Source organism: Quercus suber, unplaced genomic scaffold, assembly GCF_002906115.3.
Source record: "Quercus suber isolate HL8 unplaced genomic scaffold, Cork oak 2.0 scaffold_498, whole genome shotgun sequence".
NCBI lineage: Eukaryota > Viridiplantae > Streptophyta > Magnoliopsida > Fagales > Fagaceae > Quercus > Quercus suber.
In genome coordinates, this window is record NW_027069947.1 from 221258 (window position 1) to 246430 (window position 25173).

Consider the following 25173-nt stretch of genomic DNA (forward strand, 5'->3'; position numbering starts at 1 on the left):
AAAAACGTGGCTAGGGTTTTGTTTATATACCTAGGGTAAAAACATAAAACCCTAAACGTTTAATGAAGTAGGGCTGAGTTGGAAATTCTGCAGAAAAAACAACCTGTGCGATTTTCGATCGATCGAGTCTATTCTTCGATCGATCGAGCCAGGCCGAAAGTCCCAAGTACTTCTGCAGCCATTCGATTTCAACTTTACAATAATAAACCAACTTTGAGCAAGCCTAAACAAGACTAAATACATTGTTTTGATCATGGTTTGCCAACATTACAAATTAGAGTTCTAAATACATAAAATCCTAAAACCTTAGAACCTAACAGTACTGACTAAAGACAACCAGTGGGTGCTTTTATTGAGTTTGATCAAAATAAACAACTTAACAAACTCATCTCTCTCTTTTTCTATACTCCAAAAGCATTACATGAAGGGCCAGCACAACATCCTTTAGCAATGCATGAGATCACGATGGTCATTGTGTTGCCAAAATGATAGGCACTATACATACCCAATACCCATGTCACAAGGGCTAGAAATTGAAGTAAAACTGTAACAGAATTTTATGTTTTTATATAACCACTTAATAGAATTAAACAATAATGGAACTCACTAACAAACAGACACTAGAATTGACAGATACTAAACAATCAGGTGAGACAAGCATACATAGACGAATGGCCGCAAAACTTAGGTACAATTTCTTTTAAGTGTTGTACCTTAGTTTCCTCAATTGAATTCGACAATGTGGCTACATTGACCCAAAAAACATGAAATGTGTTATCTTCTTCCAGAAACAATTAAATTTAACAATGTGATTCATTGACCAATGCATACTTTTGGTTGAATTTAATTGTGAACCTAAAATGCAAAAATAAGGAACCATAAAGTCTATAATTAAGTTTTGTATGTAGATGTTGCAATCCAGACTAGCACGTAAAAAATACTTTGATGTGCAAAGTAAGTTAGATTAAGATACCTTCCCAGTAAGAATGATAACTCCCACTGAACTATCATTCCTCGCATCATCAAATGCGCGACTAAGCTCCTTAATTGTCAGTGGCCGCAATGCATTTCGTCTCTCTGCCCTATTAATAGTTATCTGCTACAAAGCAGTGTGAGACAGTTACATATTTAAGAATTCAGTTCCATAAAAAATGCTTGACCTTTGCTATCCCTTCGCCAATGGCTTTCTCGTAGATAATGTCAGTGAAGTGAAACTCATTGCCGGACTCATCATCACCAGCAAGTGGGCACTTCACCATGAATCCTATGGTAGCTGTGGTTCATGGAGGTGTTACATAACTCAATATTTGAACCAAGTAATTGGAGGCAAATGATCGAGCGGAATGAAATGGTTGGTCACACAAGCCACTCTTCTTCTCGCTGTGTTCAAGTGCTTCTCTGCAGTGTGTGCCACTGAAGGAGATAGAATTAATTGCTCTGGTTTTTTAGATTTTTTTTTTTTTTTTTTTAATATTGAAAATGAGAGTTACTGTTGGGGTTGATCTTGATGGCTCTTGTTGCAGAGAAGATGCTGGTTTAGATTTCTAATGACGGACATCATCGAATAAGATAAGGTGCATTGTTGGAAATGGCATCAGCTTTCATCAATTTTATCTAAAGAAAAAAAAAAAAGTTCAAATATTCATTAAAACTGGTGAAACCAATCAAATTCTAAAAAACAAAAAAGTGTTTCATGCATGTAGAAGGCGTAAAACATTTTTTCAGTCACTTTCAACAAAAACCTCTAAAACTGATAGAAATGTACCTAAATTTTTAAAATGACCATCGCACCATTGAAACCACAAAAAAGACAAAAATACCCTCTCTTAATTGTCTAAAACACCTTAGAAACTCTTATTGCGAGAAAAATACTCTTAAAATTTCAAAAATAACTAAAATACACGGAAAACCTCTAAATATTCTTAAAACATTTAAAATGACTAAATTAATCTTGAAACTTTTAAAAGGACAAAAATACATTTAAAACCTATAAAAGGATGAAAATACCCTTAAATTCTTTAAAATGACAGAATTCCCCAAAAAACTTCTAATATAATATGTTTAAAATACCTCTAAAGTCACCAAAAAAAAAAAACAAAAAACAAAAAACAAAACAAAACAAAAACAAAAAGGAAACACCCTAAACCATCAAAATGATGAAAATAACTCCTAAAACTTCTAAAATGATCATGGTATGCCTCAAAACTTTACAAGGCACACAAAAACAATTCAAAGTATCCTTTTTTAAGGTTTTAAGTGTTTGTAATTATGAGAGAGAACCAAATTTTTTATTTAAACTTGTGATTTTTCATACATGCCAAATGCTAAAAATATTTTTTACAACAAAAACATCACATCGAAAACAAATTGTTTTCCTTAACAAAATACATTATATACTTGAGACATTGTTACATGAGATGAAAATTAGGTGTAATTAAGGGAAAAAAAACCACTTTTATCTATTTTATATAACCATTTTATCTAAAATTATTAAAAAATTTACTAACTGAGCTAACTCAAATACGCGAAAAAAAAAAAAAAAAAACCTTTAAAAACAATCAATAGGAAAGCANTACATTGACCCAAAAACATGAATGTGTTATCTTCTTCCAGAAACAATTAATTTAACAATGTGATTCATTGACCAATGCATACTTTTGGTTGAATTTAATTGTGAACCTAAAATGCAAAAATAAGGAACCATAAAGTCTATAATTAAGTTTTGTATGTAGATGTTGCAATCCAGACTAGCACGTAAAAAATACTTTGATGTGCAAAGTAAGTTAGATTAAGATACCTTCCCAGTAAGAATGATAACTCCCACTGAACTATCATTCCTCGCATCATCAAATGCGCGACTAAGCTCCTTAATTGTCAGTGGCCGCAATGCATTTCGTCTCTCTGCCCTATTAATAGTTATCTGCTACAAAGTGTGTGACACAGTTACATATTTAAGAATTCAGTTCCATAAAAAATGCTTGACCTTTGCTATCCCTTCGCCAATGGCTTTCGTAGATAATGTCAGTGAAGTGAAACTCATTGCCGGACTCATCATCACCAGCAAGTGGGCACTTCACCATGAATCCTATGGTAGCTGTGGTTCATGGAGGTGTTACATAACTCAATATTTGAACCAAGTAATTGGAGGCAAATGATCGAGCGGAATGAAATGGTTGGTCACACAAGCCACTCTTCTTCTCGCTGTGTTCAAGTGCTTCTCTGCAGTGTGTGCCACTGAAGGAGATAGAATTAATTGCTCTGGTTTTTTAGATTTTTTTTTTTTTTTTTTTAATATTGAAAATGAGAGTTACTGTTGGGGTTGATCTTGATGGCTCTTGTTGCAGAGAAGATGCTGGTTTAGATTTTCTAATGACGGACATCATCGAATAAGATAAGGTGCATTGTTGGAAATGGCATCAGCTTTCATCAATTTTATCTAAAGAAAAAAAAAAAAGTTCAAATATTCATTAAAACTGGTGAAACCAATCAAATTCTAAAAACAAAAAAGTGTTTCATGCATGTAGAAGGCGTAAAACATTTTTCAGTCACTTTCAACAAAAACCTCTAAAACTGATAGAAATGTACCTAATTTTTAAAATGACCATCGCACCATTGAAACCACAAAAAGACAAAAATACCCTCTCTTAATTGTCTAAAACACCTTAGAAACTCTTATTGCGAGAAAATACTCTTAAATTTCAAAAATAACTAAAAACCAGAAAACCTCTAAATATTCTTAAAACATTTAAAATGACTAAATTAATCTTGAAACTTTTAAAATGACAAAAATACATTTAAAACCTATAAAAGGATGAAAATACCTTAAATTCTTTAAAATGACAGAATTCCCCAAAAAACTTCTAATATAATATGTTAAATACTCTAAAAGTCACCAAAAAAAAAAACAAAAAACAAAAAACAAAGGAAACACCCTAAACCATCAAAACGATGAAAATACCTCCTAAAACTTTTAAAATGATAATGGTATGCCTCAAAACTTTACAAGGCACACAAAAACAATTCAAAGTATCCTTTTTTAAGGTTTTAAGTGTTTGTAATTATGAGAGAGAACCAAATTTTTTATTTAAACTTGTGATTTTTCATACCTGCCAATGCTAAAAATATTTTAGATTTCACAATTATAAATTTCAATATAATTAGATTTCACATACTATCTATATATTTAAAAATTATTTTATTATAATATTTTTTTCATTTTCATTTTTCAACAAAAAGCATAACAAACCTAAACAGCCTCAAAATGGAAAATTTGAAATATAAAGAGATAATAAAATGAAAAACAACGCAGGCCAAAATCGTACAACCAGAAATTGACATCTGTACTACGGGTCGTCGGTGGAGGCGTGTTTCACCGCCCATGAATTGAAGGCTCAATTCTCAAAGCCCTCAAACGGTGCCGCATCTAAGTGAAGCCAAGTAGATCAAATATTATTCGAGTTCGAGCTCACTGGCTTCTGAGTTCTGACTCTGAGAGTAGCGAAGAAGTCAAAAAAACGGTGGAAAAATGTCACATCACCTTGTTCTCAACCCAGCTATTCGGTACTTCTCATTTCAATTACTCCGAATTCTTTTATTTTTAATACCATCTATCTAAATTCTAAAGAGAAGCTTTGATTTATGCATGTATGAATTCGATTTTTAATTTTTTTTCATTAATTAATTAATTAAATTATGATAATGAATTCGCTCATTTCGTTTTGGTTCTCATGTTTGATCTTGTTTGTTTATTATTATGTAAGTTGTGTGAGATACAGGTTAACTCAATTAGAAAGTCTCTTATTTGAATTAGGCTCGAAACGCACTGACACTAAAAACTAATTAGTTTTTTGGCTTCATGGTAAAGGATGTCATAATTTCAAATATTATTGTGCGTGTGTGTATAACGTATTTTTTGGACTCGGTTATGGATCCTTAACCGACTATACAAGATCAGCCACATGTATTTTTTTTCTGTCATTTATTCTATTTGAGATCATAATCACCTTAATTTCTTTTTTACTACTACTAATGTTATTTTAGGTATTTCTTGTGCTTTTTCGTTCCTTCACTTGAATCAACTTACATTTTCTCTACTATCTTGTGTGTATAATGTATTTTTTGGGATCGGTTATAGATCCTTAACCGACTATTCATGATGAGTCACATGTATTTTTACTGCCATTCTCTTCTATTTGAGATCATAATCATCTTCATTCACACGGTCTTTTTTACTACTACAACTAATGTTATTTTGGGTATTTCTCTACTTTTTTTGTTCCCTTGGCTTGAATGAACTTACCGTTCCTCATTGGTGCGTTAATCTCTCTCCTTTGCACATTACCAAACTCTCATAAGCGGCTCTCTCTCATCTTTTCATCCATAGGGACCACCCTATTAACAATTAAGCGATTAAATTCATCATTTCCAATCTACTTGCGCTTTTGGGATAAGTGCAGTTTATTGTGGTAGTATCATAATAGATGGTCTTGAGTTCATGATTAAATTCACCGTTTCCCATTGATTCATGAAAGTTGTTGTGATATTACATGTTACTTAACCATGGGTATTGTTTCACAAATGCATGTAACTTTGTTTGCTCTATTTTGATGGTGATATACCCGAATCTGGATATGTATAGAGAATATTATTTTGTTGCAAATTTGGATAGAGAAATTTGTATACTATCTCATACTTTGGAAATCTATTATAACAAACAAGCTTGACTTATACACTATTATGGGACTCCAGCTAAAAGCAATGTCTGTATACTCTCTCACAATCTGAATCTATATAACCATGCTAGAGAAGAATTCGTGTAAACTAGCACTGTCATGATATACGTGATTTACCTAAATAGCTAATGGTGCGAAAGGGGTCTGGAACTCATGCCGACCACACAAGTAACAACACCGTGAAATAATAAATCTTTTTGAGCTCAACAGAGATCATGATCGGATTGAATCCGGTTGCTTGATGGCTTGCCTATCTGTAAACAACCAATTGGCGGCATGGTGGGAGTCCTCAACTCTCCAAAAGTCTGCCAGCAGAAGGGATCATACATGTGGTATTTCTCTTGCATCGGTTTTAGCTGTATGGCAGTTAGTGATACATCCACACATGGTAGACTGTCGCTACAAGCAAAGTGTACAGGCTTAACTGTGTATGTCCCTCTTATCCTTTCATAATTGATTCCTGATAGAGCTACGGCTGATGTTTGGTTGCTGCATTTTCTTTTGTCACAATAGTATTGGTCAATCACAATTGGGAATTCAACTTCAGAAACTTGAATGTTTGAAAACAGTACCCCCTGCACAGAGCCTGATCCTCCCTGCAAATTTAACATTTGAAATCTCAGAGATAAAGGTGGTTTATGTCTAGCATGTGTAACAAGCAACAACTTAGAGATTATATTTGGCATTAGAAACAATGTGTGTTCATCACTCAGATGGTATTCTTGAAAGGTCCCCATATTTTGATTGGAATCATTTTAAATTATGGTGAATATCATTGTGTTCTTGAAAGGTCCCATGTTTTGATTTGTTTGGTAAGCATGGTTCAGATATTTGGATTATGGTGCCGGCTTGTTTGGAAGGAGCAGAATAGATGCACTTTTGAAGATATGGAGAGCTCATTGGATCAATTGAAAACTTTGTTTGCCCGTACTCTTTTTAATTGGTCCTGGGTTTGAGGTTTCACACAGTGTTCTTCTATTTTAGAGTTTCAAGTTTCTCTTAGATTTCTCTTTTGAGACTGTTGTACTTTTTGATCCTGTGTTCATATTCGTGAACATAAAGTATATTTGATTTTCAATAAAGCTCATTACTTATGAAAAAAAAAAATAATAATATTGAAGTTTTCATAGTTGTCAAAATCTTGGAAACTATATGTTGAACTGGGTCAAAGTTAAGAAACGTGAAAGTTCTAAAATTCACATGTAGTCAATAAAAATAGTTGAAACTCAAAACCTTCATGCTAACTTAAACTTTCATAAAAAAGGAATATATTGGCTGAGCCATTTTAGCAACCAACAAAAGATTAAGTGCTTGGCTTTCAATGTTTTTTGATTTTATAAAAGTTGGATCTGCCTCTTTAAGCAGAGTCTAGATTTGTTACTTCTAACTTGAGTTTTCCAATCATATAGAATGACAGATGGTATCCATACCTGCCATGTCTTGATCCTGACACCGTTCATTGTGTTATGCATAATGACATCTCGGACAGTAATGTTTGAGACGCAGGCTTTGGTGTTATCCTTTCCTAGACTTCCAATGCTGATTCCATGCCCTGGCCCACAGTTGACATTGTGTATGTATACATTTGAGCATCCAGTTTGTATAGAAACACAGTCATCTCCTGCACATGTCATTCAGGCATTTTATAAGTTATAGTCAGCTTATATACATGACTTAGTTATGTTCATTATCCTTGTCATATCGGACATCACATTTTATTTTACATTTAGTGCCATGTATAATATTTGGGCTTTTAATTTTATATGGATGCTGTCATTTCATGCTTAAAGGATTTGCTATGAAGAGCTAAATTTAGCTTATACTGGATGTATTGACCTTTTTTAGGTCCATTCTATGTTTTCTAGGTTGGCCCTGTTTTTAACTATAAATAAACAAAGGGAAGAAGGAATGGAAGCCAGAAGTTCTACTTGCTGATAAAAGACAAGAAAAGTTGAGAAAAATACAACAAAAAAGTTTTATTTTATCTGTAGGGTTCAAGACCTAATCATGGCACGTGTCGTATAATAGGTGGCTGTAATGCCTGAAATGTGAGAGGAGCCATGTCCTAAGCTATAAGTGGTCAGAGATTGTTGCCCTTAGCAGTAAGGCTATGTCAAGATAAGATTGTGCCATGTTTGCTCATGATCCTATCTCACAGATGTCACTCACCAAATTTTTTTTTTTGTCTGTAATTTCTATATTGGCATCAAATTATTTATCCTCAAATCTTTTACTCCGCAGGTCATATTCTTCACCCTACCTCAGCATGTGGTCTACAACATTGACTAAACAATTATTGAATAACTTAATTATTCATGTAGAAGCAATTAATTACCGCAGGCAAGATTGCAGCTGTAAATTAGAACGTCTTTTGAGCCCTGTAGGTGGATTCCATCCGTGTTGGGACTGTCACCGGGAGATGAGACGCTTATATCATGGACCAGCACTCCCGTGCAGTAGTCAAACTTGAGGTGGCACTGTGGACTACTTTGAATTGTTATGCCTGTGACCGTCACATTAAAACTCCCATAAAACCTCAGTGCCTGTGCAATAAAAATGCATCATGTTAAAGGATTGTATGGTCATGGAATATGCTTGGAATTCAGAAGTTTTGAAATGGCTCTCACAGTTGGCTTGATGCTTGGCATTATCCTCCCAAGGTTGCTTCTTACCTACAACATAGTTGTGTGAGATGCATAAATGATTAGCTTCTGATAATTGAGACAATAATTGCAGGGAAATATACAACGTGAGGGAGATTTTTACCGGCATTGGTGGATTCTCTTCAACACTGCTGTTTAATGGGACAAGAAGTTTTATTTCATCATCTATAGGATCATCAAACGGGGCATCTTGCCACCAGACTGAGCCTCTTCCATCAATGATACCATTTCCCTGAACCGTAATTCCTCTCAGCTTTGTGAAATCAAGCCATTGAAAGAGACCTTTGCCCCAAGCATTGGAGTTTGTTGGAGCAATGATCGTCCCATCTAGCTGAGAAAAATATACTCTCTTCAGTCTTTTATTTCAATTGTCAGTCGATGTTTATGCATTACTGGATGGTAATGGTAATGGTTATGGAAGACAAGATCAATTATCAATCACAGCTACTACTTGGGATGATCACAGGTGAAAGGTGAAAGCATTGTTATAGTAGTTAGTTGGCTATATATTTTTGTCTATGCAATTGACTAATTTCTTGCAAGATAAAAATAATCATTCAGAATTTTACAAGGATGAAACTCTTTTTGAATTTTACTGGTGGATATTGTTTTGACAAGACATAAAGATAAGATTTCAGTTTCATCCTTGCTCTATGTCCTGTCATCCTGTGTAGTGTGTATATAGGATTTACAAAAGTATCTACCATCGTAGTACCTTATAAATTTGTAGCACAAACTGCCAGTGGAAAGGGTTTGTGTTACCCATTGTAAGTCCACATCATGTTCAGTTTTGGACACAAACAGGTCATAAATCTCACCGCATTAAAAATTGTCTCTTGTTCTACAAGAAGTTAGAAGATGTGGTACTATTATAGATTTTGACATTTGTACGCTGGAGTGGCCAGGAGGGGGAAGGGGGACCTTCTTGAGGGGTCCAAATGGAGAATTTGGGGGGGGGGGGGGGGAACTGCCAGTGGAAAGGGTTTGTGTTACCCATTGTAAGTCCACATCATGTTCAGTTTTGGACACAAACAGGTCATAAATCTCACCGCATTAAAAATTGTCTCTTGTTCTACAAGAAGTTAGAAGATGTGGTACTATTATAGATTTTGGCATTTGTACGCTGGAGTGGCCAGGAGGGGGAAGGGGGACCTTCTTGAGGGGTCCAAGTGGAGAATTTTTGGGGGGGGGGGACCTATACACTCTCTTATGCCAGTTTAGTAATGGAGATATCAATACTTGAGGGGATGTAGGCATGTAATATTTATCATATATATTGAATATATGCATCTTTCATTTTACTGCATGTGAATCCTATAGTCGTGTGAGACTCATAAATTGTGAAAAGAATAATGCATATATCCAATACTTAAAATATTATCTAGTCTTATAAAATGTGAAAAGAATAATGTATATATTCAGATACTTAAAATACTATCTAAGAGACGAGATATGAACAGGCACAATTCTTGTCATAGCATTTGAATTGCAAATACTTGGGATGATTGTTCCTTTCAATGCATGAGAGGCCTTAGACGGGATAAGAGACCCTTCATGCTCACACCAAGTATTTGAATTCAGAATGTTAACCCAATAAAATTACTCCTCTAGGGTAGAGAAATTTTATATTGTGTTGCTATTTACCTGAAACACTATGTTCGCTTGACAGTATGGACCAGAGAATGAGATGGGTCCCACGAGGAATTCATATTCTGCTGGAACCGTTATCATTGATGCCTCTATTTTACACGCAGCTGCCCATGCAGCTTGGAATGCCTGCGATGCACCATAACAAGTTTTTTTATGTGTTAGTTGTATAATAGTATTAACAATAACTGATTTTCTAAATAATACGGTTGGTGTTCGTGTGTGCAGAACAGTATACAATAGTTGTTGGATTCGTGAGTTCGTGACCCAACCCAACTGTCATAACGGGAATCAAATTTTTTTTCCTCTGTGGGCCCTACATCAACATGCTTTGGTTTGTTCTTGTGTCTTTTACCTTTTTGTATCTTTAATTCTTTTGGTTTATTGTTTAACTATTGGGACCTGTACACTTTTTCCATCGAGAATAGTTACAACACACTTATCCATACCACCCTTATTTGTTTGGAAATTGATTACTAGGTATTTGTTAGTGTACATTCCGTATACACTAATTATTTTGCATTAAATATCAATATGCTTTGAAAATATAGATAATGCGTGTGAAAATATGGTTTATCTATATTATCCTTATTTGTTTGGACATTATATATATAAAAGGGTGAGAAAATATTTCTCTATTTGGTTTTACAAACTCATATGAAAATTCAATTTGCTATTGTGCCCCGAATGATCCTTAGAATCACCAAAGCAACTTGCATTGCACCTTAGATAAAAAAGCTACAATGAATTGCCCATTTTCTATATTTTTTTTGTTTAATGGTAATTCTGTCATTCCCCTGAATTTTCTTGCAAAATTGAAAATTTTGTAATTATTTGAAAAAAAAAAAATTGCGAATATTTGCATGTAAACCGTATATATTACAAAGCAACATTAGACATATTTTCTTTAGCATTTGATGAGAATTGGGAATCACCTTCGTGTCATCTGTGCTTCCATCACCTTTGGCACCAAAATCTAGCACATTAAAGGTGGTAGAATGACCGGCAGGCGGGTTTGATGGGAACTCTTCTTTTGGTTTAGGAGATGGAAGCGGCGGAGCTTTTGGTTTATGAGTTGGAAGCGGTGAAGCTTTGTGAGGAGGAGATTTTGGTTTTGGAGTTGGAAGCGGTGAAGCTTTGTGAGGAGGAGATTTTGGTTTAGGAGTTGGAAGCGGTGAAGCTTTGTGAGGAGGAGATTTTGGTTTTGATCCTCCACTATGGTGGTTATTACTACTTCCTTGACTCTTTCCTTTCTTCTTAAACAAAGAAGCCGAAATACCTCTGCTATGCCTCCAATGCTTGCCTCTTCTAGCATTGCAAGTTTCAAAATTTGATGACCAAAGTAGAAAAGCAATGAAAAGCATGAATGTGAGGCTTCTTAAGCTCAAACCTCTCATCATGTTTAGCACAAATGTGTGTGTTTGTGTGTGTGTGTGTGTGTGAGAGAGAGAGAGAGAGAGAGAGAGAGAGAGAGAGAGACAGAGACAGAGAGAAAGAGGGGGAGAGAGAGATTCTTGAGATAGCCAAAATGAGTGATGGTTGTGTTTAAATAGGAAGAGAACTCCAAAGCTGAACAGTACTGTGCAGACATAAGCAGAGATATAGTTTTGATATTGGTATAGGCATTTACGTTTCATTTTTTTCCTTCATTTTTTTTTTCTTTTCTCGTTTATTAATTATCTTGTTATCTTTTATGTGAATTTTGGTTGGAATTTGTTTTAGCTCAACAAGAAGGTCCAATTTAGCCACATGTCGATATGTGATTGCATGTGATTCATCCATTTTGTTTGCCCCAGCACATCGTTAATCAATTATCAATATATGCCAAGCTTTGTGTTTTATATTTTTGTTTTTTCCAATGATAAAGTAACTTACACACCTACTGGATAGCAGTACTAGCAGGATCATGAACTTGCGGTCTCACTCTCACACAAACACTAAGGATTGGATGGAATGCCAGTTCATTGACACATAGACTTCGTTATCATAATTCATAACAATGAAAGCCAAATGTACCTATTTTGGTATGGGAGTTTTCATTTTCTTCCCAGCTCAAAGCTTGACACAACAATCTTGATTAAGAAGAAAGTTCATCATAATAAACTAAAATTTGAAGGAAAAAAACCTTTCATTCCATTATGAAAATAGTGTGGCTCACCAATTGTGGATTAGCAAATGCTTATTAATTAGCATATTCAACTTTTTTTTTTTGTTCTATATTTCTATTTAAGAAATTATGTAAATGAGTGAAGTGCACACTATTTCTTCTAAACCATACATCGATGAAGTTTTTTTTGCCCCTAAGTTTTATGTTTCCCAAATTTTCTTTGGCATTACTCATATGATATACATATTTTAATGTTATTTATATAATAATTTAGCATTTGATGTAAAAGCCAAAAGAGGCACGTGAGTGGGTCTAATGTAATGAGGTGTCAAGGGCCGGCACTGATTATAACAGCTCTACACGGTCACATGTATAAATAAGAAATTATGTGGCTCACCAATTGTGGATTAGCAAATGCTTATTAATTAGCATATTCAACTTTTTTTTTTGTTCTATATTTCTATTTAAGAAATTATGTAAATGAGTGAAGTGCACACTATTTCTTCTAAACCATACATCGATGAAGTTTTTTTTGCCCCTAAGTTTTATGTTTCCCAAATTTTCTTTGGCATTACTCATATGATATACATATTTTAATGTTATTTATATAATAATTTAGCATTGGATGTAAAAGCCGAAAGAGGCATGTGAGTGGGTCTAATGTAATGAGGTGTCAAGGGCCGGCACTGATTATAACAGCTCTACACGGTCACATGTACCCTTCACGGGCTAAGACTTTTTGTACTTTGTCTTCTTAACCCCGCACCCATATAGCTAAGAAAAAAACTTGAGGCTGCTTTGTTATCACAAATGTGAAGCTTTTGTTTCTCTTCCCCTATTCCCTTTTGTTCAAGCAAAAAAAATTCCTATTTCCCAATGATGGAAGAGAGAGAAAGAGAAAGAATGTAAAAAAGAAAAGAAAAAAGTAACCGAAACAAACTGCCTCCGAGAAAATATGTGGCTATCTAAATTTTGATTTTTTTTTCTTAAAAAATGATAGTGTCTACAATATTTTCACTACATTTTCACAACAAATTATAAATAATAAATTGTTATTGGTTTTAATTTGAAAAACTCGAACAATCAACAATAACCCGCTACTTAAGTTTTGTTGTGCACATAACATTTTCATTACACTTTATAAAAATTATAAATAATAAATTATTATTAGTTTTAATTTTAAAAACCCAAACAGCGAATAACAACTCCGCACTTAAGTTTTGTTGGGAAACGTAATGAATATACCATAACATTTTTTTTCCAAGGGAAAAATAGTATACAGCTCGAAACTGCCAATGGTACTTGAAGGAAACCTTCATGCGCCCATAGTTTTGCGATATGATGTATTATTCATTCAATAATAGTAACCAAAAATAAGATACAAGTGGTATGGTATAGATGTCCAATCAATAATAATTTAATTCAAGAACCTTTTTTTTAAGAAATAGCCCTTTATGTTTTCAGATCACATGTTTAATATACCTGTTTGCAGAGTACAACTCTGATGAAGAGATAACGATTAAAAAGGACAAACAAGAAAGATTGTTATTTGTTCTAGCAGGATTCAAAAAGTGGTGTACTTTTATAACATCAATGATGTAAAGTACGGAAAAACTGTGGAATCAGGATATCAGCTTTTGAAGATTGGGATTTGAGTGAATTGAACGAATAACCCTGAAATCTTTGTTCATAAAAAAGGACCGCTTAAAGTGTTTCTTTAACCTACCAGGCTATATACCACAGTCACATGAAAGTGCAGTCAGTGAGTTGGAATTCTAAATTAATCTGAAGCTAAAGATGAGATTATTTACAGCTCAGAACTCAGAAGCAGTGATTATGTTGCTACATTATACTGTGAGAGAGAACATAATCACATATATAATTAACTCAAAATCTTTTCTTCAACTCATGATTTTAGTTGTTTTTTCCATGCATATACGAAAAAAAACAATTGATTATCAACTTTTCATGAATGATCATATAGACATTTGTGAGATGAGATGGAGAGTTTGGTTGTTTACTATGAAGTGTTGAAATAAGAGTACTAGCATCCGAGGATGCAACAAAAAAAAAAAAAAAAACTATATTATACATCCTTAAATACCATTTTATTTTACAATTTACCTAACATTATGTTAAGTTTTGTGGAGTCTAGTTATGTTTGATCCAGATAACGACCTAACCCGACCCGAAATAATGTTGTGTGGTTTTTAATGAGAGATTTTCTGAGACTTAGTTCATAAGCGCTACGGCTTGGGCCTTGGCCCTCGGAAAATTTTTTGGCCCGTTTTGTAGTCCATTATGAATCCTGTTCGCAGGTTGTAGAAAACGTTTTGTTTTGGTAATTAGAGTTTGTTGTTGTAGTTTTTTGAGAGAGAAAAAACTGTACTGCCGCACTTTGTAATTTTTTTTTCCTGATAATAGTGAAGTCCCTACAACTCCGTAGACATAGACAAATTGCCGAACCACGTAAATACTATCTTGTGCGTGTGATTATTTTTCTTTGGTGTATGTTTTCTCTATTTTTTGTTTCTCACAGGTTGGAAATTTCGTGTTAATTTCCCCACATATCATAGTTTCTATTTTTACATACAACTCATTAAAATAATATAAACCATTCTATCAAATAATAATATAAAAAAAAAATATATATATATATATATATCGAGAGAGAGAGAGAGAGAGAGAGAGAGAGAGAGAGAGAGAGAAATTGAATAGAATATATTATTTTAGTTTACAAACTCATGAATAGTAAGTTCTACATATAAGAAGTTACTATTCACAAGTTGTAAAAAAATTTAGGTATACATTCCTAGATGGAGCTCTTTTTTAGATGTTTAGTGGCTATTTTAGCAAATTGAGGGGATTTACACCCACAATACTAATGCTCTAAGGATTTAAGAAGGTTAGTCAAATATTAAAGTGTAAATGCAATATTTCTTTTCTTGTTTGTTTGAGAATGATGTGAAATTTTGACCAAAAAGAAAGAATAATATGACATAGGTACCCTCTAAAATTAGAAAAAAAGGATGGGAATGCGCAGTTGGAATATATTATGCAAACATCATCATTTCTGTTAGTTTCTTTTTGTTCAGTTTCTGGAAAAATCACCAGGCCCTGTTTTCTGTGTGGAAATACACCTCATTTTCCATCACCCACCAGGGTTTCTTTTTTTTTTTTTTTTTTTTTTTTGGAGTCTTTGACCTCTCTGCCACCATTCACTTTCTCTCAATATAAGAATCCACATCAAACATGATCTCTCTCTCTCTCTCTCTCTGCTTGTGCTTCGACAAGAATCCCCATGTTTTGATTTGTGGGAATTCCAAAGGGATTGAACCCCAAAAAAAGAAAAAGAAAAAGAAAAAGAAAAAAAACCCTTCTTGTTGAATATTGTTAATGATGTTATTTTTATTTGTAGTTGTATTTATTTTATACATTATTATTTTTTGTAGTTGTATAGTAGTAGTTTTAGTAGTAATTGTACATGTGATCTGTAAATATATATAAGAAACAACATAAATAAATATAAAAAATGAGAAGTTTTGAGGCTAGACAATACTTTGCTGCTTGCTCAGCAATATACCAGACTTCTTACGTACTATATTATTATTATTATTATTATTATTCTATAGGGTCAGAAATTTTATATGCATTGCCAGCATTGGCTATATGATGATTTGTTGTCGTTAAATAAGACTATTTTCCACATATGTGACTTTTTTTCCTTTTCTAACTTTGGCCTATACGTTATAATAATTATATTAATCTACAATAAATTAAAAAAAAAAAATTAAAGTGCTTCAAATGAACTTAAAAATGAAATATGATATTCTTAAAGTGAAATTTTTATACCCTATTTGAATTTAAATATTCTGCATTAGTACTTTTGAATATATATAATTATAGATCTCTTCTATTTCTCCTACACTATGGGACAGCTCATGTGTGTTTTAATTCTTAAACACAGTCACTTTTTTAATTCACATTAAAAAAATAAAATTAATACCAATTTGCCTTGAGTTGCATCACTTTTATTTTATTTTATTTATTCATTTTATCTCTTGTGACAACAATGAGTGAATTATATGATATAAGACAATTGGAAAGATGAGGCTTTTGAGTACGACCTTCTTAGCCGTCCTTTTGTGTTTATATGCTCGTGAACTTTGGGTCCTCTCGTGAACTCCATGCATAGATATGATTAGGGTTTCTTAGTGCACCATTATTAATTAGTGAAAATGTTTCAGTAACCAACCAAGGCATGAAAAATTTCGAGCTTTTAGTTGTACTACTAGATTGGGAAAAAATATATATTGCTCAGAATATTATAATGTGACATTGATCTATACTGGCAAACAATAAAGAAAACGATGAAAAATTGACAATTGCGTTTAGTCACATCTGAGACCCAGTTGCATGAAAATTCCGTAACACTTTTTACACATCCTTTTCTTCTATGAGAATATTATTAAGATCTAAAACTATGAATTAGTCGGACTGTTGTCATATTCAGTGTCATTATGTATCTATTGCACCAATATCTAAAACTTTATATTATAGCGATGTGTGAGGAATTGTTAATCAAGTTTGTAACTATATTGAGACAAATAATCAATTAAAGAGGCACTTTTCAAGCACCTAAAAGTAATGCAGGGCGGCTTATAAAATGTGAGTATTCTTGAATTCTAAGTTTAAGTTTTTTTGCTAACAACCAACAATTTGTCATGATTGTAGCAGCACATTGCCAAGAAGTGACAATATTGTCAATATATAAGCACCATGTTAAACTAGTTACAATAAGAGTTGTCGAATACTCTTTATTTATATCCAACCTGAATTAATACTGAATATGCATCTCATGGGTAGTAAAAGCATATTTTGTTATATTGATAAAATAAATAAATTATATTGTTCGCACCTGAAGTTTAATATATGATTGATTTTGATTCCTTAAATTAAAAAATATTCCAATTTAGTTCTGATTTAAAAAAAAAAAAATTTAAGAAACAATTTGGTCTCTTGATCTATTATTTTGTTTCCATGTACTAATGGGATACCAACTTGCCCCAAGACATCTCTTTTTTCCTTCCCTTTTTTTTTTTATTTTTTTTATTTTTTTTTTAAAATTATGAATCAAATTCAACTAAGTCCAACCACATATTTCTTCTCCCAACAAGAAAAAGTCCAACCTTAAAGGATCAAAATGGAACTAACTTTTTTTTTTTTTTTTCATTATGGGAATCCGATTTTTTTAATTATGAATCAAATTCAACCAAGTCTAACCACATATTTTTTCTCCAAATAAAAACAAAAAAAAGTCCAACCTTAAAGGATCAAAATCGAACCAACCTCATAATTAATTGATCAAATTTGATTCAACCCATAGATAGATTGATGAAATTGTTTCATTTTAAAATTTCAAAGATCAAATCCAAGCTTTTAAAATTTGAAGCACTAAAATCACGTTTACTCCAAATTTGGGAGATCAAAAATAAAAATGACCTCTTTTTAGAGAAAAAAAAATTACTTTACCCTAATAAAAACCATCAAGGCTCATTTTTAGACATTGCTTACACTTTCTCTTAATCCTTGATAGTTTGTGGTTGAGTGGTGACCGTGAAGGCACGCTCGTCAAAATGTCATCCACCAATCATATCATATGGAAAATAACATTTCCTTCTCAATATTTTAGGAATATATATCCATGCCGAAAAAAGGAACAAAAAAAACAAAAGAACATGACCGTACAAGAAATGCAACTTTTGATGAACTTTTAGTCCTAGCTAGAAATGGCTAAAACTTAAACACACACTCCCATATATTCAAATTAACCTTTTGGAAAAGTGGTCACGGATCATTCTAGAATTTGAAGCTATAGGAAACATACTGATAATTTTTTCAAAGCACAAAAATCGGTGCAATAAATTCGATCTGAATTCTGAAGCCTCTCTCAATGGTGGGTTCTCATCAGTGTTGTTGTTGTTGTTGTTTTTTTTCTTTTTCTTTTTTTTTTTTGTGAGGGTGGGGGGTTCTCATCAGTGTTGGTAATTATTTTAGCTGATTTTAATTTTTAATATATAGTTGTGGACCTTGTTGTTGTGAATGAATCATGTGAATATGTGAAGGGTTTCAGTTGGAAGACCCTTTTTGCTTGTATTTTATATGAATTCTGATCAATTGGATTCCTAAATTTAGAAAGACAAAAGTGTATTCGTCCCCACAAGTTTTGTTTGTATTACAAAAGCCTCAATTCATGGCCAATAAAAAGCCATCCAAGCAATATCACGGATCACCTTGAGAGCCCTAATATATTTCAGAGACTTTTTCTGTTTCTTCCTCTTCCACTTAAATCTTGGCCTATTTTTCAATCTATACTTCTTGACCAACAGTAGTGACCATCCACCACATGACCCATATTCTCTCTCACTTAAAAAAAAAAAAAATCTTTGTCTAAGTCACATTTTTTTTTTCTTTTCTGAATATAACATTTTATTTATAAAAAAATGAAAAATATTGTCATCATATCACCAAATTATCTCTATAAATTATTGTATGTAATTTGTCTATACAATGTATACAAAGAAAAAGAAATAGTTAACGTAATATATATATATATATATATTGAAATAGTTATAATATGATGCTAATCTCGCGACTTGAATTTTTTCTTCTTTAAATCTCCAAATATATTGTATATGGAGAGATACCAATATTTAAGCTACAAGATCGCTTGGCAGTTAACCTCTTATGTAGCAGTTGGCAGTTAACCTAATACGTAGCAGTTGGTAGTTAGTACCAAATCATGATCTTCATTTCCATCTACCTCATGAAAATTGAAACGAGGCAAAGGTGACAATAGGAATAAACCCCAGGCATGCATAGCAAGACACAAAATCAAGCCGAAACATTGTGAGCTAAAGAATTTACTTCTCTATAAGTAAGTGACAAAAAGTCCATAATATTTTATTTTTTAACAAACAAAAGAGTTCAAGTTAGGATTGACATGACCAGAAATTTAATTATAAAAAATGTCATCCTTTTTCTTTTCTTTCTCTGTAGCCAAACATTACCCGTAATCCAAGGCACATGCAAATTCACATTCATACAATTAGTCTTTTTTTGGTTTAGTCACAATGACAACCACAATTTCGTTTATGATTAGGGCTCACTGTGTATACACATGCACCATTAGATTTTGGAAGTTGTAATTTTCCTTATTGACGAGATCTGGGGTCCTTTCAAGTACCATCTGTACGAATCCACCGTATAGATTTTGCCAAATAGAAATGAGAGCTGAGATAAGAAAATAATTAAAGCTTATTGCAATTCTTAATTAATCATATGTTTGTTTGTCTAGTAAGCTTGTGTTTCTTTTTTCTTCTTCTATTTCCAAAATGATAAAAGATCCAAACCCCAGAAGGAATTATGTAATCTAATCAATGTCAAAAAAAAGTTTTGGCTCCAACCTATATTCCAACTGAGGTGTGAGGTCCAATAATGCCAATCCGATATCATTTGACTGTTTGTCGGATATAATTTCTATCAAATGACAGAAGAATTACATTCACAAGTACAATGCATTGAATTCAGGATCTCTTTCAAGCTTTGAAATTAAGGTAGAGATGGAAGGCAAGGTGTTTGATATTTATAATTAGAGTTCAATCGGTAGGTTTTGATTAGGGTTTTAGGCATGGTAGAGTCAAGAATTTGTCCTTAAGTAGGAAGGCAAATATAAATAGTTATTTTCTCGTAAATTATCGTGGAAATCAATCATCATCAAGATGAATTACCTTACGCACTTACGCCGTCAACGAACGTGTGCTAATGCTAGGACTTGTCACAAGCAAATTAGGAAATGAAAGATATAATTAACTCCAATAATATAATTGAAACCCCACCCCCCCCCCCCTCCCCCCCAAAAAATCAATTGTCCCTCTGCTTTGAGGCTCTGTAGTAGGTGCCAAATTTGATCTCTTGGTTCCATCATTAGAGGATGCTAATATTATCAGCAACTTTTTATCTCAATTAAACTGTGGCCAATCTTCCTTGTCACCTTCCTTGCATAAGCGCACTCTCTAATTTGCATTGACGTTTTAAATTCTCCACTTTCAGAATAGAAATTTGAAGCTTGCAAACAAACTGCAGGATCCTCCGGTTCAAGCTCCATCAAGATTTTTGCTACTCTCCTTCCCACTATCTCATTACCATGGACCCTACAACTTTGTAACAATGAACTCCACATTACACTATCGCCCTTTCCTGGTGCCCGTTGTAGCAACTCTTGAGCTTCATCAAGCAAACCCGCGCGGCCTAACATATCTACCATGCATGAAAAATGCTGCCTTTCAGGGCAGATCCCGTGTAATGATTTCATTGAATGAAACAGTGATCTTCCTTCTTCGACCAACCCAGAATGGCTGCACCCTGTTAATGCACACAAGAATGTCACTTTATCTGGTTTCAGACCCTTTTTAACCATTGCTTGAAATATTTCAAGACCTTCTCTTCCCATTCCATTCCGGGCATACCCATTAATGATAGATGTGAAACAAATCACATTCGGTGAAGGAATTTTGTCAAAAACCAGACGAGAAAGTTCGACATGACCACATCTTGAATATGCATCGATTAGGGAACATGCAACTGCAGTATCAGATTCAAAACCTGATTTTATTGCACAACAGTGTAGCAATCTGCAGCTAGTCAAACTTATCAAAGGAGACACTGATAACGCCTTTAGTGTCGTGGAGAAAGTGACTTCATCAAGTCCTACTCCCTCATCAACCATTAAACCAAACATCTCAACCACATCTTCAGTGATGCCACAGTGCAACAATGAGGTCATTAAGGAGTTACAACACTCCAATGTTCTCTCCAGAAAACTTTCATACACGGCTACCGAACTCTCAATGTCACCACATTTCCCATACATATCTATCAAAGCAGATTGGATATACATGCTTCCATGATCAAAGCCTAATTTTAGAACATAAGAGTGAATCTGCTTACCAAATTGAATATTACTGGACCCACTAGACCAATTCAAGAAGCCTACAAATGATCGAATTGAAGGCCTCTTCCCCCAAAACTGCATAATTGAAAATAATTTGAGAGCATCAAACAATAAACCTTTATCTGCATAGACTGCAACAATTGAATTCCATGAAATCACATCCTCCACTGGAATACTATCAAATGATTTTTTTGCATCAACTAAACTTCCACAAGCAGAATAGAAATCTACCAAAGCATTAGCTACGAATATATTTGATTCTACCCATCCAACCTTAACAGTGAGGCAATGCAGCTGCTTTCCTTCATCTAAAAGTTTCTGGTTACTGCATCCACGAAATAAATAACAAAAGGTAAGACCATTTGGCTCCACACCATCCAATCCCATTTTAGAGAACAACTCTAATAACTTATCTGATTGACCCGGACCACCGGGTTCACAATACCCACGAAATACCAAATTCCATACAGCCAAATTTCGCTCCGGCAACTCATTGAACAACTTGAAAGCTACATCATCATGCCCCATATGCATATAAAGGTCAACAAGCGAACTTCCAATAAACAAATTCAAGCTAAATCCAAGTGTAATCACCCTGCAGTGAACTTGAATTCCTTCTCCATAAAACCCTGCATCACTACAAAAACCCAAAACAGAGGAAAATGTGGACGGGCTTTCTCTTATTCCTTCTTGAACCATTTCAGCATAGAGGTAAAGAGCCTGTTTTGGAAACCCACATCTGGCATTACCAGAAATCAGCAAATTATAGGAACAACATCACAGAGTGGCATTTCATCAAACACCTTGAGGGCAGAGTTTAACTGCCCAGATTTGATTAGGCTATCAATTATTCGGTTTTTGGAGTAAACACCCTCATGAGCATTGCTTTCACAGTATGAGTCCAACACCAGAGAAGGGGTTGATGAAAGTACTGGTATGTGATATTTAGGTGTAGAGGTTGCTATGCTTCGTACAAAGGATACGAGTTTAGTGCTTTGCATGGCCCGTGAGACCATTTTACGTAAAATGGGAATATCCGGACAAATAATATACTGGTAGAGAAGAATTATTGGAACACGAATATCATCCTTACAGAATAATGAGACTTTAATCACCTAAAACCCTCAAAATGATGTTTGAGCCAATTAATTTTAATGGGTACCATGAATTAAATATTAACTTTGGACCCAATGGACAGGATATCCTAAGTAATGTTTTTAACAAGTCAAAACTCGAAACAGCTCACAAAACGACCTTTCGGCTTTTGCTCAAAAAAAAAAAAAAACCGACCTTTTGGCTTTTGTCTTGTTCAACCCAAACTAGCACATGAAGCAGAGTAAACTTTCTGACATATATGGGAACTTGCAGCATCCTACAACGCCTATATAAATACCCATTTTTGTTTACTTTCACATTAATTTTAACCACATTGCTAACCCACATCGCTAGCATTTACATGCATATTTACAAGACACATTATTATGCAAAATTTTGGGTAAAATGTCAAGATAGAATTCCAACTAAATAACCTAATTCCCAAACACTCTTCTTGCCCTATAATGAGGGAGTTGATGTATGAAAACCTGTTTCAATCTTCAATTGACAAATTATCTAAGGATAATACATACACATTAGTACATAACACAATAAAATTCAAGAGAAAAGAAAAAGACAGACTTTGAGAAATTGGGCAGCAGTTTCTTGACATAACATACACCTGAATTTTACATATTGATGACTTGCTCTGAATAGGAAGGACCACAAATGAACAAACAGCAGACCACAAAGTTCATACAGGTAGATGTTTTACAACTAGATTGGTATTGACACAAATGATTCACATGCACCAGAAGATGGCAAACAAACAAGAAATGTTCAAATAAGCACTCATATCAATAACATGTAGATGCAATAGCTTCCAAAAGGGAGGCTACAAAACGCATCTGGGTTTCTTCATCGATTCTTGAAAATAGAGGCACATGAACAAATAAAGATTTGTGACCCTTCTGTTCTGCAAAACGGAGAGAATGATAATATACATAATTGCACACAAAACGGCCGGCATCATCTGAAATTGTCACATCAAAGTCCTTCTTCAAGAACTTCAGGATTTCCTCAATGCAGCAAGAAGTCTTCAACAACCAAATGATGAAAAGTTAAAACACAAACACAGGAGAAAAAAAAAAAAAAAAGGAGAGACAGAGCAGAGGCATGACAAACAAAAAGTTGAATGTTTTCAAATACTCATCACAATTTTATGGTAATTATAATTATTAGTGTCTAGTTTGCAACTGAAATGATATAGCCGGTTTGACAGTGAAATCCTGTAGGAATTGGCAGTGCCCCTGCTTAGTTCAATTAGCCTAGTACTTATCAAATAGGTCAATTAATCTTTTGCAAATCCACAAACTCAACCATCATGGCCACAACTCTCCAATTCCCATGGGTTGCAAAACTGACAGTTAAACTACATATGGTCCACCTCCTGAGAAAATAAGATAAATATTGAAAATTCTATTCTCTCCAACATTTGGCTTGTTATTGATAATGAGAAAAGGAGAAAGTTTGAGAAAAATGTCACATTCTCCTCTCAGAACCACCAAAACTTTCTCAATAATTGGTAAAGATTTAGAAAGCAACTGCAGGGGACGATGAAAAGAAGAGCCTCAAAAAAGGGCATCCCATTTGACCCCTTTACGACAGGTTTATGGAAGAAAAGATGCTAGGATTTCACTCTCTCTCTCTCTCTCTCTCTCTCTCTCTCATGGAATCACTCAGAGAAACCAGTGTGTGTTATGCCTTGATGAAGGTGAGAGTCAGAATCATCTGTTCTTAGCTTGCAACTTCACATAGAGGAAATGGAAATGCCTTTCTGATGATTGCAAGATGCCTTGGAGTTATAGGGATTGCAATGGTCGGATTTAGTAAATGGTGCAGCATCAGAAAATTAATCCTTCTGTAAAATGGTGCATATTGAAGCTATTACTGAAGCTCCTGGCGGATTACTGAAGCTATTTTTAGTTTTGCATAAATTGCACATATTGAATATGTTCTCTTTTATTCCCATTGGGTATCTTTTAGTTTTTGTTTAGGATTATTTTATCTTGTATTAGTCCTCAAGTCAACTAGGGGTCCCTTTAGGGTGCTTTTGTTGTTTTTCTGGGTATGCCCTCTCCACTTCTTCAATATAACCAAAAAAAAGGGGGGGGGGGGGGTTGGTTTCCCCCTTTTTTCTTTTTAAATATATATATATATATATATCATGTAGAATGTGCACAAATCAAGTGTAGCAAAAAGTATGTTTACTTAAATTACAATTTACATTCCATATAGTCTATGTTAAACCTGTTCAATTTAAGCCTTTTCAGTTTCATTAGATAACTTAAAAGCTTTGGATCTCCATGAGTGTTAAATTGAAACCAAAACAGATTGTGTAGCTGTGAAATGATCCTCATGTTTTATATGCAAGTATGACTGCTATCTATTTAGTGGGGAAAACAAAGGAGAGAGAGAGAGAGAGTATGACAGTGCTTTCTCACTATCTACTTTAAAAAGCTTTTCTAGGATCTCCATGAAAGTTGCAAATTGAAACCAAAACAGATGGTGTAGCTGTGAATGACCCTCGCATTTATGTGCCAATATGGTAGTACTATCTCATTCTGAATTCCAGTTAGTTCAACTAATAAACTATCTTGTCGTTGAATAAGGAATCTAAGGTTCAATCCTCATTTACACCAAAAATCAATCTGTGTCTTGGCTTTATGATAAAGAGCAATCATCATGGAGCAGGTGTTGTAGGTTGAAATTCTATCTAATCTATCCAAAAACAAATGGCAGTACTATCAAGACTCTCCATTATGATAAGTATCATAGTGCCCTAACTCCTTTCTAATTTATCTTGTGCAGTGCACTGCTTAACTTTATAGAGCTTACGGAATCTAACAGTCAACACCTGAGATATAATATCAATCCCAGGACTAAATAGTTATGAACAGTTAGCTCTTTTTTTTT

The 25173-nt window shown here is 33.9% G+C and overlaps 3 protein-coding genes, 1 long non-coding RNA gene and 1 pseudogene across 7 annotated transcripts in view; 1 reads left to right on the forward strand and 4 right to left on the reverse strand.

The window, feature by feature from the left end:
• The window catches only part of LOC112033982 (1,4-dihydroxy-2-naphthoyl-CoA synthase, peroxisomal-like), a 16575-nt pseudogene extending 13173 nt beyond the window's left edge, over positions 1 to 3402 (reverse strand).
• Positions 3403 to 4276: 874 nt separating this feature from the next.
• Positions 4277 to 9252, forward strand: LOC112034002 (uncharacterized). 3 transcript variants are annotated; one of them, XR_010624888.1, is made up of 3 exons: positions 4277 to 4560; positions 7142 to 8392; positions 8469 to 9252. It is a non-coding gene; the product is annotated as an uncharacterized LOC112034002 (long non-coding RNA). The 3 variants fall into 3 exon arrangements; XR_010624889.1 differs by having other exon boundaries at positions 7598 to 8392; XR_002885319.2 differs by lacking the exon at positions 4277 to 4560 and having other exon boundaries at positions 7353 to 7834; positions 7974 to 8392.
• Positions 5666 to 11590, reverse strand: LOC112034001 (polygalacturonase At1g48100). Its single transcript, XM_024066785.2, has 7 exons — positions 10978 to 11590; positions 10040 to 10171; positions 8499 to 8726; positions 8360 to 8404; positions 8068 to 8275; positions 7163 to 7353; positions 5666 to 6328 (listed from the first exon to the last, which is right to left on the reverse strand). The coding sequence occupies exons 1-7, from the start codon at positions 11440 to 11442 to the stop codon at positions 5936 to 5938; spliced, it is 1662 nt and encodes a 553-aa protein (XP_023922553.2). The 5' UTR covers positions 11443 to 11590; the 3' UTR covers positions 5666 to 5935.
• Positions 11591 to 20087: 8497 nt separating this feature from the next.
• LOC112033983 (putative pentatricopeptide repeat-containing protein At3g25970) lies at positions 20088 to 22726 on the reverse strand. Its single transcript, XM_065763225.1, is given in 2 exon segments — positions 20088 to 21932; positions 21935 to 22726. Coding segments are annotated over 2 exon segments (2022 nt in total). The 5' UTR covers positions 22179 to 22726; the 3' UTR covers positions 20088 to 20154.
• A 113-nt stretch (positions 22727 to 22839) lies between these two features.
• LOC112034000 (uncharacterized) overlaps positions 22840 to 25173 on the reverse strand; it is a 15068-nt gene continuing 12734 nt past the window's right edge. For both annotated transcript variants that reach the window (XM_024066784.2, XM_024066783.2), the window contains exon 5: positions 22840 to 23294. In XM_024066784.2, coding sequence (XP_023922552.1) covers positions 23055 to 23294 — 240 coding nt within the window. In that variant the 3' untranslated portion in view covers positions 22840 to 23054. The remainder of the gene's footprint in view (positions 23295 to 25173) is intronic.